At 54.7% G+C, this 14,639-nt stretch overlaps 1 protein-coding gene across 3 annotated transcripts in view; it reads left to right on the top strand.

Annotated features, from left to right (window-relative positions):
- The window catches only part of NUP62 (nucleoporin 62), a 25,409-nt gene extending 10,770 nt beyond the window's left edge, over positions 1 to 14,639 (top strand). For 2 of the 3 annotated variants that reach the window (XM_081215433.1, XM_081215432.1), the window contains one exon: positions 11,927 to 14,639. In XM_081215433.1, coding sequence (XP_081071559.1) covers positions 11,991 to 13,541 — 1,551 coding nt within the window. In that variant the 5' untranslated portion in view covers positions 11,927 to 11,990 and the 3' untranslated portion in view covers positions 13,542 to 14,639. Of the gene's footprint in view, positions 1 to 3,783; positions 3,881 to 11,926 lie in introns of those variants that run through there. The other variant, XM_081215434.1, reaches the window with a different exon arrangement.

The raw sequence follows: 14,639 nt of genomic DNA, 5'->3' as shown, positions 1-14,639 counted from the left end.
GTATATTTGTGAATTACCCAACATGTGCTGGCATACAGTGGTGCTGAATGGTTGGTGCTTTTATCATTTTTTTTTTTTTTTAATGCAGTTCATATATCAGGTTGGCAATACTTTCCTAATTTCAGGTGCTGGCAGACTGTAGGGAAATGGTTGTCTCAGGCACTGCCAGTTAGAATAAAAGCACATACAGGCAAGTTGGAGGGCAGTTTGTTTGTCCCTCTCAAAACCAGAATGCAGGTACCTGTGGCCAGCAGTTCTTCTGGGACCTGCCCTGGAAAAGCGTCTGTGCCTGTGCCCGAGAAAGCATGAGTGAGCATGCTTGTTCCAGTATTATTTATAATAAAGAAAAAATCAGGAGCATTCTGAATGTCCATCAGTAGAGGCACGGATAAATAAAATGTGGTCTAGTCACACTGTGGACTGGTTTACAGCAGCTAGAAGGAGAGGAAAACCTGTTGAAAACGCTACAAATTGTGGAGTGACACATGCAGTATGATCCCCTGTGTAGTAGAGAAAACATATGAATAAATCATTTCCTCTGGCTATGAACGTACGCACAAGTACGTAGATAACAGATACACAGCGACTTTTAACTGGGATACCTCATGGGTGTGGGGACCAGGATCAAGGGTAGTGATCAGGGGATGCTTAGCTTTGTTGGTGGTGGCCAAAACAATATTTTAAAGAGAGGACTGATGTATTGATTGTGTAGTTAAAAGTTAAATGTTAAAAATGCAGTTAGGGGGACTTCCTTGGCGGTTCAGTGGTAAAGACTGCCACGCTTTCACTGCAGGGGACATGGGTTCCATCCCTGGTCAGAACTAAGATCCCATGTGCAGCACGACCACACACACACACAAAAATGCGGCTAGGTAGAGGGGGAAAATATCTTTCAGTACAAGAGAAGGAAACAAAACAGTTCTTGGCAAAAAAGGTAAGGGATCCAGTACCTGAGTATTCCTCAGAGCTCGTCCAGTCCTATTATTTTATATTAAGAGTGGTCCTAGAATCTTCCTTAAAAATCTCCTCCTCTGGTTGTTTCCTGACTTTTCCACACACGACTAACCTGATTCGTTTTCCCCGTGGGGAAATTTGCTGTTTGTCCCCCCACCTGAGCTCCTTCAGGTGCAGGTTTGGGCCTCAGGAGTGAGAAGGAGAATGTAATTGCTCATTAGCCGTGAGGTGACTTCTTGGGGTAGAGAGAGTATTTTCCAGTGAAGGAAGGAAGAAGGATGGCTGAGAACCTCTGAGTCCAAGAAGTACTTAGGTACCAGCTGGAGGCAACCCTGAGGAGCAAACAGCCGAGGGGTGCAAGGCAGTTCCCCTGTGAGAACGTTTCCTCCTCCATCCAATGAGGATGATAAGCCTACTTAAAATGACTTCTACAGTATAGTCAGTGAAGAAAGAAGAGTGCAGAATAGTGCTCCTGGCATATGCAGCCTTTTGTGTACAACGGGGAGATTGCAAACTGCATTTACTTAAACGCATTGAAAAATCTCTGGAAAGGGACTTCCCTGGTGGCGCAGTGGTTAAGAATCCGCCTGCCAGTGGAGGGGACACGGGTTCGAGCCCTGGTCTGGGAAGATCCCACAGGCCGCGGGAGCTACTAAGCCCATGCGCCACAGCTGCTGAGCCTGCTCTCTAGAGCCTGTGCGCCTAGAGCCCTTGCTCTGCAACAAGAGAAGCCACAGAAATGAGAAGCCTGCGCACCGCAACGGAGAGTAGCCCCCGCTCACCGCAACTAGAGAAAACCCACGCACAGCAATGAAGACCCAACACAGCCATACATACATACATACATACATACGTACATAAATTTATTTATTTAAAGAAAAAAAGAAAATCTCTGGAAAGAGGCACAGGAAACTTAAAAGCTTGTCTCCAGGTAAGAAAGATAGCTGTGCGGGGCAGGGGAGGATCAGAGACCGTGGAATTCCCTCTTGTACCTTTGGAACATAGAACCATGTGAACAAACTATCTCTTCACAAAAAGAATTTAATTTTCATTTTGAAAAATGACCAGTATGTCATTGGGTGGGTTGGGAAATGGAACACGTGTGACAGTGTCTCTTGGGCAGTTAGTATGCAGGGACATTTAGGGATCAGTTCATGTGACCAGGACAGGCAGTGAGGCTTTCTACATTCTTTGCCCTCCCCACAGCAGACAGACAGACACACCTTCTGTTTGTCCAGACAGGCCTCTAATGCTTAACATGGGTTCGTTATATTGATACCTGGGAGGGTGAGAAGCCTGCAGTGTGCCCGTCCACAGGGAGGAACAGGCCCGAGGAAATTAGGACCAGAACCCCAGGCAGCTTAAGGAGGTGAGAGGGCAGTTGAAAACTGCATCTACCTGGTCTCTGTCCCACCCTCCCAGTAGGGGATGCCTTGTGCTGTGGAAGAGAGATGGCCTTTACACGGAGGGGAGCAGTGAGGTTTCCCTGCTGCAGACTGGCTTAGAAAAGCCTCTCTGCCCCTCTCTGGGGCTCCGTTTCCTGCACCTGGGGTTGGCCGGGCCCAGCAGACAGGATGATTGTGTAAGAGCCAGACAGAGTGGCCCAGGTCACCACCAGCCCCCGCCAGGCGACTGCTGGCGTCTTGCCCCACCCCACCTCCCAGCAACCTGGGCGAGTCTTTCAAAACGTAAATCAGATCCTGGAACTTCAGAACTCTATCTTGGCTTCACACCGCACTCTGGTCTGGCCACACTGGCCTCCTCGCCACTCTGGAGCCTGAGACTCTGCCCTGTCTAAGGTCTGGTTGGCAAGCTGCTCATCGCTGATCAGTTGATTTCCATTCTTGAAGGGCCGGCTCTCTGGCTCATCCGTTCCTGAGGTTTAGAGGGGTTTTCTTTGACTCAAGGGAGAGTAGGGGATCCGATTCAAGAGAGATTTAAGAAGCAAGAGTCAGTGTCTCACATGTTGGTGAGACAACCTAGAAGAGATGATGGTGAGGGGCAGGGGATAGGGAGTCCCTGCACTGACACAGCAAAGGTACTGGCTGGGCCGGGCTGGGCCGGTCCGGCCCGGGCCTTTGAGCCTCAACGGGCATCACATTTCCCCAGGCAAGGCCGCATTCAGCAGCGCTGGGCTGGGCTGATGACGACCAGGGGCAGCGGTTCCCTCAGTCTCTGATCTCCTGCCTTGTCTCTCCCATGTCTTCTCCCCTCTTCTGGTATCTCTGAGCCCGTGGCCACACTTCCTCCAAGTCTTAAATAAATAGCTAATTCCAAAGGGGAAACGTAGTTGGTACAGACAGCTCCTGTCCTGCCTGGGTAGTGCCTGGGCTCAGCGTTGTTGGCAGCCACCAGGTGGCTGTGGGCAGAATGCCGGGAGCAGTTGCTCCCGTCACTTCCCAGAACCGCATTAATAACATTTCCTGGGTCCCGAGGATACACCAGACATGGTGCTAAGTGCTTGACACGGATTAGACCATTTCATCTTCACAGAGACCGTATGATTCTAGAGCCACCATCCCCTTTTTTCAGATGAGGAAACTGAGGCCCGGGGGATGAACTTAGAACTAAGCTCCCAGGGCTAGGAGTGGAGGAGCGGGCACTCGGGCCGACAGGCTGCAGCGCCCACTTCTCGTTGCTGGGCTGTGTCCTGCCGGGCGACTGGCAGAAGAGGTTGGGCAAAGTCCTCTGTCCGCAGAGCTCACGGAGGTGCGTGGGCTGGACTTCTGACCGCTGCAGGCCTACTGCCCTCCTCCCGGCCCATCAGTGGACTAGAAAGACCTGGGCCCCATTAAGGAGCCGTGGGACATGGAGTCCTTTGGCTGGCCCAAATGAAACAGTTTCTGTTATGAAGCAGGGGGGTGGATGTGGGGCAGCTGCCTCTGCCCCAGTGGATGAGCCTCGTGGTGGGAGAGTCACTTCTGAGGTGAGAAGGTGAAGGGCCGCGGTGGGGTTGGGAGGGAAGCGGGGTCCCAGCTTTGTGTCCGGTGGGTGGACTGGCTGCCAGTCTGCTTCTGTGACCCGGCCCTCGACCCCACTCCCCCTCAGCCTGCTGCTCCAGCCATAGCTGTGCAGAAGCTGCCCTGGAGGTGTGTCACTCCCTTGGCTGCTCAGCCGCATGTTCCGCCCAGAGCACTCCACTCCTCCATTAGACCTAATTCTGACGTTTCCCCCTCCCCTACCCCAGAAGGAGCTCGATTCCCTTCTTGGGACTAGTGTTTGCTGCTGTGTGACCTTGAAGAAGTCACATCACCTCTCTGAGCTTGTTTCCCATCCAGGAAGGGTTTAGTGTGCTGCTTGCTCCCTAGTGCTCCTGGCCGGGTACCGCTTACATAGGTGGCACTCAGTAAATGTAGTTAGTATCAGTTCTCAGGCCGTCGGTCAGTCACAATTATTTATTGGGTACCTGCTGCATGCCAGGCACTGCTCTACGTGCTGGGGGTACAGCCATTAACAAAACAGAGGGAAATCCTGCCCTGTGGGGCTGACACCATCATAACCACAAGCCCTCCTTGGTGCTCCCAGGCCACCCTGTCCCTCCCCTCCGTCATACCCTGTCATGGCCTGTCGTTGCTGGGTGTCCCACACATCCACACCCCGATGAGGTCACCCCAGTGGCCAGGGATGTCTGGATTTTCAGGATCACAGCTGTTCTTTCCCCACTAGCTCCGCAGCTGCTAGGGTCCCGCGATTGCGCCCCGACGCACATAGGCAGGCCTGCCCTGGCCCCGTCGCCCCTCTCTCCTGCCCCTTTCTCAGCCCCACCTCCAGGATGTGTTTCCCATCCATTTCTCTGTATTGAGTTCCACCCTGTTCTTTGTCCCCCACCCCTGTATTAGTTTCCTATTGCTGTTGTAACAGGTTACCACGAACTTAGCCGTTTAAGACAACATACATATTTCCTCTTACAGTTCTGGAGGTCAGAAGTCTGAAATGGGTGCACAGGGCCGTGTTCCTTCTCGACACTGGGGGAGACTCTGGGTTTTGCCTTGTCCAGCTCCTAGAGGCCACCTGCTTTCCTTGGCTCATGGCCCCTTCCTCTGTCTTCAGAGCAGCAGTGTAGCAGCTCTCGGAACGTTCTTCCATGGTCACCGTCCCTCTGGCTGTCCTCTTCTGCCTCCTGATTCCACTGAGAACCCTCGTGATTACATTGAAAGCCCATGCAGATAATCCAGGATCATTTCCCCATCTCAGGATCCTTAATCACATCTGTGAAGCCCCTTTTTGCCATGTGAGGTCACGTATTCACAGGTTCTGGGATTACGGTGTGGACATGTCTCAGGGCTGTTCTTCTGTCCACCACACACAACCCCTCCCCCATACCCTTCTTAATCTTTCTTTTCCTCTTGGTCCAAGGCTGAGGTCCCCCCATATTCATTCCCAAACACCCCTGTTCCTGGTGTCTAAGAAAAGGGGCTGGGGTAGGGAGGGAGGGAAAGGACAGCCCAGGGCTCAGTAACAGTGCCGCCTGCCTGCCCTCCGGCCACACCGGCCTCCTGCTGTCGTGGTCCCACCCCAGGACTTTGTTCTGCCTCCTCCCTCTGGTCTCAGGTGCTCGTCCCTCTGGCCGCCTCTGTTAGTCCCCTCACCCCTGCGTGGCGCCCCCTCTTCCCCTTCCCTTGCCCCACTTGGTCTTTTCTCCGTGACGCTGAGCCTCTTCTAACACGCCATGTAATTTCTCTCTTGTGTCTTGTTTTCCTGTCTGTCTCCCCCACTGGAATGTAGCTCCCCGAGAGCAGAGACTCCTCTGTCTCATCTACAGCCGTATTTTCGGGGCCTTGAATAGTGTCTGTACATAGCAGGTGATCAGAAATACCTGTTGTATGAACGACTGTTGTACTGTAAAGAATTTGTGTCCCCCCTTGGGGGACAGACCATTTTTCCTCTCTGTGCTGTCGTCACTGTACACAGGGTAGGGCTGAGTAAATGCTAGAGTGAATAAAGTAGATGAAGTTCAGGTTTGGAGAGGCAGAAGAACTAAAGGTTGGTGGACCTGAGCGAAGGTGGAGGTGATGGCCGAGAACCCTGGTCCTTGAAGCTGAGGGTGAGTTGTGTCTGTAGGTGGGAATCCCAGACGCCCCGGGGCCATGCAGGTGGCCAGATGTGGTTTGGAAAATGAGGGCAAATGCAGGGCTGGTGGCTCTGCCAGTAACACCCTCAGTGATCTCAGGGCAGCCCCTTCACACTCGGGGACTGGGTCCTACGTGGACCAACTATCCCGGCCACAGCTGCCCAGTTCCAAGCACCTGGCCCAGGCACACCCTCCCCTCTTCCCAGGAAAAGGCACCACTTCAGTTTTTGTACCTCCCCGCTTGCCCCGAAGCAGCATCAGCTTCTCTTTTAGGAAAGCTCATCCCTTTGGTAAAAGTAGAAAAGCCCTCACAGAGGGCAGAGGGCTTTTTTTCCTTCTCTTTTTTTCATAGCTCACAATAGTGTGTATTTGTTCAGCCGTGTTTTATGAGAAATTCCCAAAGTTCTGGTTGTCAGTGGCTTTGTTAACCAGGACAGACCCTGCAGAACTATCACTTTGTCTCATTTGGGTGCAGATGTATACATGTCCCAACCTGGGATTCTCTCTTCTCCATCCCCAGGGTCCTGGCTCAGGCCTTGGGCTCTTGGCCTAGACCATCCCCCAGCCTCCTCCCAGCTGCCCCACCTCCAGCCTCTACTGCTCCAGTCCATCCCCCACCATGTTAGTCCCCCCCTCCCCCCCACCTTAAAGTCCCTCTGTGGCTCCCTCAGGATAAAGTCTGGCCATTATCGTGACATCGGTGGCTCTGCCAGCTTCTCCCATCACATCACATGGCACCATACATGAATATGGTCACAGGTCCTCGAGACCACCCTCAGCTTCTGTGATTTGCTGGAAGGACAGATCACAACTCAGCAAAGCTGTTATAGTTATGGTTTATTACAGCAAAACCAAAACAGGTTAAAATCAGCAAGGGGAAAAGGAGGTATTCGGGGCAGAGTCCAGGAGAGACCAGGTGGAAGCTTCCAGTTGTCTTCTCCCAGGGGAGTCACACAGGGCTTAATCCTCCAGCAGCAATGTGAGCACACGCGGGACGTTGCCCACCAGGGAAGCCTTGCTGTGGGTGGTTTTAGCTACAGTCATGCAGGCACCATGCCACCTTCGTTTTTCAGTCTCTAGCCCCCTCACAGGGCATGCTGATGCCGTGTGGCCCAAGGCCCACCTTAGAGACACTCTGTCAGGCAGGATGCTCCAAGGGCTTGGAGGTTCCCTCCCCAGAGCCGGGCAAGGGCCAGTCCTTTCTTTGGAATATGCAGGGTTCAGTCCTGCCCCACGCACGTTCTCCCAGCCCAGGCCGACAGCATACTCAGGCCCCAGAGCCACACCTGCTGGTCAGCCTCTCTCTGCCTCCACCCAGACCCTCCTCCCTGTCTCCGGGCCGACCCCTCGTCCTTCAACGCTCAGCTCAGGCATCCGCTCCCACTACCTGTGACCCAGCCTTGCCCCTGCCCTCAGCCCTGGTACTGAAAACCAACGTTTGCCGCATCTCTGGCTGCCTTCAGGGTTTAGGTCATCTCCCTGGGCCTCACTCTCCTCGTTCGTCAAATGGACCCGCTTTCAGGAATAAGTGAGCCGTAACACACAGGGTGGGCTGGATCAGTACGTGTTCACCACTCTTAGTAGGTCCCTGGCATCCGAGGTGTTGGAAACAGATGAGGCGTTTAATAAATAGAGAACCGTTAAACCAGACAAGACCCCACGGGAGATTGTTCTTCTTGTGGTATAAAAAGCAAAGAACTTTCTATAAATGCTTTTCTGAAAAATTTTAGCTGCAGCTTATAAATAGCAGAAGCTCTCTCGAGTGAGGTCTTGAGAACTGAGACATGTGGGTGTAGCAGTTTGGATGCTTCTGGCTGCTGGTAGCAGACCCAGCTCGAGGTGGCTCTGCAGTGAGCCGGGGGGGGGGGGTGTGGGCATCTCTTGAGCAAGAAGGGAACTGGTGCAGGGCTGGGCGCCGGTGGTCCTGTAGGCTAAGGCACTTGCTGTGGCGAGAGTGAAGAGACCTTTCTCAGAAGCCCCCAGAAGAGCTTTGTAAAAAGGCCAAGGTCATGATCCCGCCCCTGGAGAGAGACTGATGTTGGTGGTCTGATCAGCTTACATTTTGAGTGTATGTCCCAGGAGGTGGTGGATCGGAGGCAGCCAGCTGAGGTCTGCTGGCTCAGACCAGGCAGGCCCACTGGGAGGGCGGGCGGCCCCGGGCCCCTCTCCCCAGAAGCACATGGCTGCGTGGAGGAGACCGAACAAAACCAGGGGTCTGCGGTAGAAGGTGGAGGGGCAGCTACATAGGCAGAGGGAAGAGGAGACAGGACTGGCGGATGCCTTCTCTGGGCCAGGCACGCGGCCCCAGTCATGACCGTGTTTATTCTTCAATGTGTGAGGGGAGTATCCTCATTACAGGTGGGAAAACTGAGGCACAGAGCGGTTCAGGAGCCACCTGCGCCGGGCCCCACAGCTAGTGAGTGGCAGGAGCAGAGTTCAAGCCCGGGTCTTTTCTTCGTGCTCAGAGACCAACTTCGTGCCTGAAGACAGGGAGCCGTCTTGCAGCTGCTTTTAAATGGAAGGAAAATAAGCACATGAGGGTGTGGGGTGGAAGCTGGGGTGCAGAATAGCGGCCATGCCCCCAAAGCAGGGCTGCTTGCCCTGTAACCGGGATGGCGGGGGGTGCCCATTTGATGAAGTAGAGATGAAGAGGGCTTTTCAGTGCAGGGGCGGGGCTCTAGGGCCCACCGTGGGGTGGAATTGCAGGCTGCTTCCGTCTGAGCCTCTCCTCCCCCATCTGTGCGCTAGGGCCATCGTCCCGACTACCTCGTAGGACGGGTGTGAAGTTGGCTGAGGAGGGGTTACGTATCACAGTGCTGTTGGGGCCGGGGTCGGCTGCCCCAGAACCACTCTCATTTCGACGCTGGAATGGGTCATGCAGCCTGAGGCCCGCTGAAGAGTGGCAGCCGACCGTGAGCTCGTGTTAAACTTGAGGTCAGCCACAACCTCCAGGTCTTTTTCCTAAGCACTTCACAGCTGGGTTCACACCCACCCCCGGCCTCCCTCCCTTCCTCACCAGCTTCCAGAGGCTCGCCCCAGAGTGACGGTGCAGTGCGTGCCTGTGCGCAGCGACCGAGGTCATTAACACCATACCCACCTCCCTCCCGACTCGGCCATGCTTCAGTGTCGTAGGGGCCACTTCCACTTTCCTGATGAGGGAGCTGAGTCTCAGGGAGCCCTGGGGAGTCACGGGGTCCCCCTTCATATCCGTCAGACACTTTCTACTCCCCATCTGTATTCGTGTCTTATATGGCTGTTCTCACAAATTATCACAAACTTATTAGCAGCTTAAAACAATGCACATTTATTCTCTGTATTTATGGACATCAGAGTCCAAAATCATTCTCACTGGGCTGAAATCAAGGAGAGCTGGTTCCTACTGGAGACTCCAGGGGAGATTCCTTTTCCTTGCCTTTTCCAGCTTCTAAAGGCCACCTGCATTCCTTGGCTTATGGCACCTTCCTCTATCTCCAAGTTAAAAGTGCGTTACTCCAATCTCTGCTTCCATCTTCAGATGGTCTCTTCTCTAGTCAAATCTCTCTCTGCCTCCATCTTATAAGGACACTCATGGTGACATTTAGGGCCCACTGTTTAACCCAGGGTTGTCTCCCCGTTTCAAGATCCTTAATTTAATCACATCTGAAAATTCCTTCTGCCGCATACGGTAGTACATTCCCGGGTTCCAGGGAGTAGGACATGGGTGTCTTTATTTTTATATATATATATATTTATTTATTTGTTTGTTTGTTTGTTTGTTTGTTTGTTCTTGGCCGCGTTGGGTCTTCATTGCTGCGCACAGGCTTTCTCTAGTTGCGGCGAGCGGGGGCTACTCTTCGTTGTGGTGCACAGGCTTCTCATTGCAGTGGCTTCTCTTGTTGCAGAGCACGGGCTCTAGGTGCACGAGCTTCAGTAGTTGTGGCGCACGGGCTTAGTTGCTCTGCAGCATGTGGGATCTTCCCAGACCAGGGCTCGAACCCGTGTTGCCTGCATTGGCAGGCGGATTCTTAACCACTGTGCCACCAGGGAAGTCCGACATGGGTGTCTTTAGAGGACCACATCTTTGGTCCTGACCTGGCATGGTGTTATTTACACATGCCGGCTCCCCTGCTTCCTTCAGCCCAGCCTGTGGTGTCCAGCCCCTCCCCACACCCAAGTCACCTTTGGGGCAAGACAAGGTGTGATTGAGCACCAGTCTAGGGGAGGTTTGTTTAATTCAGTCACCCTATCTGTCCCGCTCGAACTGTGATTCTAGAATCTGGCTACACAAGTTCGCTGGTTCTTCAGAGTATATTTACACTCTGTAATATGAAGTTCTCTTTCAAAAACCAAGCTTATCAATTATGTGTCTATTATACAGATGGAATGAACATTTGGAAGCTACTGCAAATTAGCAAGGAGACCATCCACCTGTAGTCCCACCAACCAAAGACAGCCCCCAGTCACATGTCGGTGTATTTCTTTCCAACCCTCTTTGTTCAGAGTAGTTCTGTTTTTCCACAGCTAAGATCACACTGCACTAGTAAATTTGCATTCTGCTTCCCTTTGTTGTCATTTCCTGCATTTCTTTAATATAGTTAGAGGCCGTGTCAGTGGGTATAATGCAGATCTTCCCTTGTATCTGATAGCTAATTGATCCCCTAATTCGGTGCAGGGAAATGCCCTGTCATCTGGTGCCCGCGCTGGGTGAGGAGCTTCGTGGATCAGGCTCATGGCCTGGGGTCAGCTCCTGGTAGGTCACCGCAGCCCTCTGAGCCCAGTTTCCTCATCTTGGACGTGGGGACATAACCCCTGCCGCCAGACAGTAGTGAGAGATCGTGTCCCTGAGCAGCCCGCCTGATGGTTGGTGCTCAGTGTGTGATCGCTCACGCCCACTGACCTTTTCCTCTCCAAGTCACCTTTGACTTTCCAGCTAACAGATGGCTTTGCTCAGGGCTTTTTCAGTTAGAAATGACGGAACTCAGTCAGCTTAAACTGAACAGGGGCGTGCTGGCTCATGGTGCTTCTGAGGAAGACAATGGGGCTGGTGAGCAGGACTGGATTTTCTGGGGCTCTCGCACTCTCTCCCCCTCCCTCTCTCCTGTGCCCTCTCTGGTGGCAGCTCGTCACCTCCCGGTGCTCATCCTCTGTGCCCTGCACCTGCAGGTGGAGGAGGCCCCTCTGTAGCACCTGGAGAGAAACCCGGGGGAGATCTCTTGGCCGACTCGCGTCTCCATGTGCCCTTGAACCAGTCTCTGCGGCCGGGGGCGCCAAGCGCTCTGATTGAGCACTCGGGTTTCATGCCCACCCCTGAGTTAGAAGGAGGGTGAGGGACTGCGCCAACATGCCCTCCATCCTCCTAAATGGTGCGGGGTGTGTGCAGAGGGGGCCTTTGGCACCCAAGGCCCTGGTGTACGGCTCAGCTTCCCGGGGCCCGTCTCTCTGTGAGTTCCAGAAGGGCACGTGGTGGGTGGCACTGTGCCTAATCAGCCTACCCGCCCCCCACTTGCAGTCAGCAGGGAGGCCTGCGGAGCAGGTCCCAAAGGCGCTTGTGTGCCTCTAGCCCCACTCTCCAGAAGCGCCTCGAATCCGACCTCCTCTTCAGGGGCTGAGGTTGGTTCAGGCGCCCGCTCTTCGGCCTTCCCCTCCTTGGCAGCAGGGCTCCCGCTGGTGCTGGCTGTGGCCATGAGCGGCCCAAGCACCTCCAGCTCCTAGTGCCTGACCCCCTGGACGGGCTGTGCATCCCGATCCTTCTTTCCTAGTTTAGCAGGGCCTGGTTAGGCTACACATTGGGAAGGGTGGCTGCTTAACCAGAATTATCGAGTCCTGCCACCCTGCAGACGGCTCCGTCGTGCCGCTGAGGTTGCCTTTCCAAAACTGCCATCTGATCATGTCACTTCCTGTGCTTTAAAAAATCTTTCCAAGGTTGCAGACGCCGGTGGATTTGCTTTGGGAGCCGGAGTAGCCGCTGCCACCAGAGTCTGGAGCCATGAGCGGGTTTAATTTTGGAGGCACTGGGGCCCCCACAGGCGGGTTCACCTTTGGCGCTGCAAAGACAGCAACAACCACGCCTGCTACGGGGTTTTCTTTCTCCACGTCTGGCACCGGCGGGTTTAATTTTGGGACTCCCTCCCAGCCAGCCGCGAGCACCCCTTCCACCAGCCTGTTCTCACTCACCACCCAGGCTCCGGCGACACAGACCACAGGATTCAGTTTTGGAACCACAACTCCTACAGCAGGAACAACCGGATTTTCCTTAGGGATCAACAGCCCAAAGCTGAACTTGAGCGGCACAGCTGCCACCCCAGCCACGACACAGCCCAGCGGCTTTGGGCTCGGCGGCAGCACCCTCACCAATGCCATCTCGAGCGCCGTCACGTCAGCCCAGGGCACGGCGCCCACCGGCTTTGTGTTTGGCTCTACCACCACGTCTGCTGCTCCGTCCACCACACCTGGGGGCTTCTCATTCACGGGTGGAGGCACGTCCCAGACTGGGACCTCCGGCTTCAACATTGGCTCCATGGGGAGTTCGGCCCAGCCCACGGCCCTCACCGGGCTGCCTTTCACACCGGCCACACCAGCGGCCACTGGAGCAGGGGCCACACAGCCTGCTGCTTCCGCACCTGCCGCCGCTACCACCAGTGCTGGGCCCTCGCTCTTTGCCTCGCTGGCAACCGCTCCAACCTCGTCTGCTGCCACCGGGCTCTCCCTTTGTGCCCCAGCCACCACGGCGGGGACGCCCGGAGTGGGGACGTTGGGCTTCAGCCTGAAGGCCCCTGGAGCAGCTTCCACCACCTCCACGGCGACAACCACCACCGCCACCACTGCCACCACCGGCTTCTCCTTGAATATAAAACCACTGGCTCCAGCTGGGATCCCCAGCAACACAGCGGCCTCCGGGACCGCCCCAGCCGGCCCCAGTGCAGCCACCGGGGTGTCCGCCAGCCCCGCGATGACCTACGCCCAGCTGGAGAGTCTGATCAACAAGTGGAGCCTGGAGCTGGAGGACCAGGAACGGCACTTCTTACAGCAGGCCACGCAGGTCAACGCCTGGGACCGCACGCTGATCGAGAACGGGGAGAAGATCACCACCCTCCACCGCGAGGTCGAGAAGGTGAAGCTGGACCAGAAGAGGCTGGACCAGGAGCTCGACTTCATCCTGTCTCAGCAGAAGGAGCTGGAGGACCTGCTGAGCCCGCTGGAGGAGTCGGTCAAGGAGCAGAGCGGGACGGTGTACCTGCAGCACGCCGACGAGGAGCGGGAGAAGACCTACACGCTGGCCGAGAACATCGACGCACAGCTGAAGCGCATGGCCCAGGACCTCAAGGACATCATCGAGCATCTGAACACATCAGGGGGCCCCGCCGACACCAGCGACCCGCTGCAGCAGATCTGCAAGATCCTCAACGCGCACATGGACTCGCTGCAGTGGATCGACCAGAACTCGGCCCTGCTGCAGAGGAAGGTGGAGGAGGTGACCAAGGTGTGCGAGGGCCGCCGCAAGGAGCAGGAGCGCAGCTTCCGCATCACCTTCGACTGAGCCGCTGCTCCAAAGGTGCACAGCGGGGCTGGGGACATGCAGTTACTGTCCCGTTTGGGGTTGCAATGAAACACGTTTGTTTGTTTCTTTCTTTCAAACAGTCGTGCTGTTGAGAGAACTGTTCTGTGGTTTGACTTTCCACCTTAACGAATAGAAAGGTTTCTCAGCGCTCCGGCCAGGCAGCAGCCTCGCAGGTGTGGTTTCTGTGTGTATCACCTGTGTGTCCTAGACTCTCTCCATCTACTACAACCACCCACCTCCAAGAGCTGGAGAAGCACTGAGCCGCCTGAGAACCACTTGTCTCCCAGCCGGGGTGCCACGCGGCCACTCTGTTCAACACACAGTCATAGGTGCAGGGAGAAAAGACTATGGTCGAAGAATCTCCATCCTCAAGGAGCCAGCAGCCTGGTATAAGTGTAACCAGTATAGAGAAGTGACTTGTGAATGGAACGGACAGTGGGACATAGAATTTCAAAGGAGGAAAGATAGGTCAGATGAGGGACTTGAATGAGGTGTTGAGAAAAGAGGTCTCACCTTGCCTGGCTAACACACCTCCTCGTCCTCATCTCCTTATCTCAGGCTTCACCTCCTCCGGGAAGCCCTCAGCCACCCTGAAGCTGGGTCAGGTGGCCGTCCTGCATCCTGCGGGCCCCACACCACACTGAGCTTGCGAGCTCACATCTTTGGTTACACTCGTCACACTGTATTGTGCTGACTGTTTACTTCTCTGCCTTGCCATTAGGTTGTGAGCCCCTGTGGGCAGGGACAGTTTCTTGTTCCCCTTGTGTCCTTGGCACAATTCCTGTCACACTTGTCAAACAGGTGAACAGTAGAGATGAAACCAGCATAAAACATTAGTCCACAGAATGCCTGTTGAAGTGGCCAGGGTGCCAGAGGCAGCCACAGACTTGATTCTGAACCTCCCAAAGCCAAAGCAAACCTAGTCAGTTGCAGTGAAATCTACGGTGTCCAGAAGGCAGAAGCCAGCCAGCTGTATCCCAGGTGTCTTTTGTATCTGTCTTTACACTCTGCTGCACTCTCTGAAATACCTACGGCTGTCTGTTGCTTTTCTAAATAAAATAAAGTTTATAGTGGAAT

Source organism: Mesoplodon bidens (genome assembly GCF_964165515.1).
Source record: "Mesoplodon bidens genome assembly, chromosome: 18".
Taxonomy (NCBI): Eukaryota; Metazoa; Chordata; class Mammalia; order Artiodactyla; family Ziphiidae; genus Mesoplodon; species Mesoplodon bidens.
This window is presented reverse-complemented; position numbering and strand designations above follow the sequence as displayed.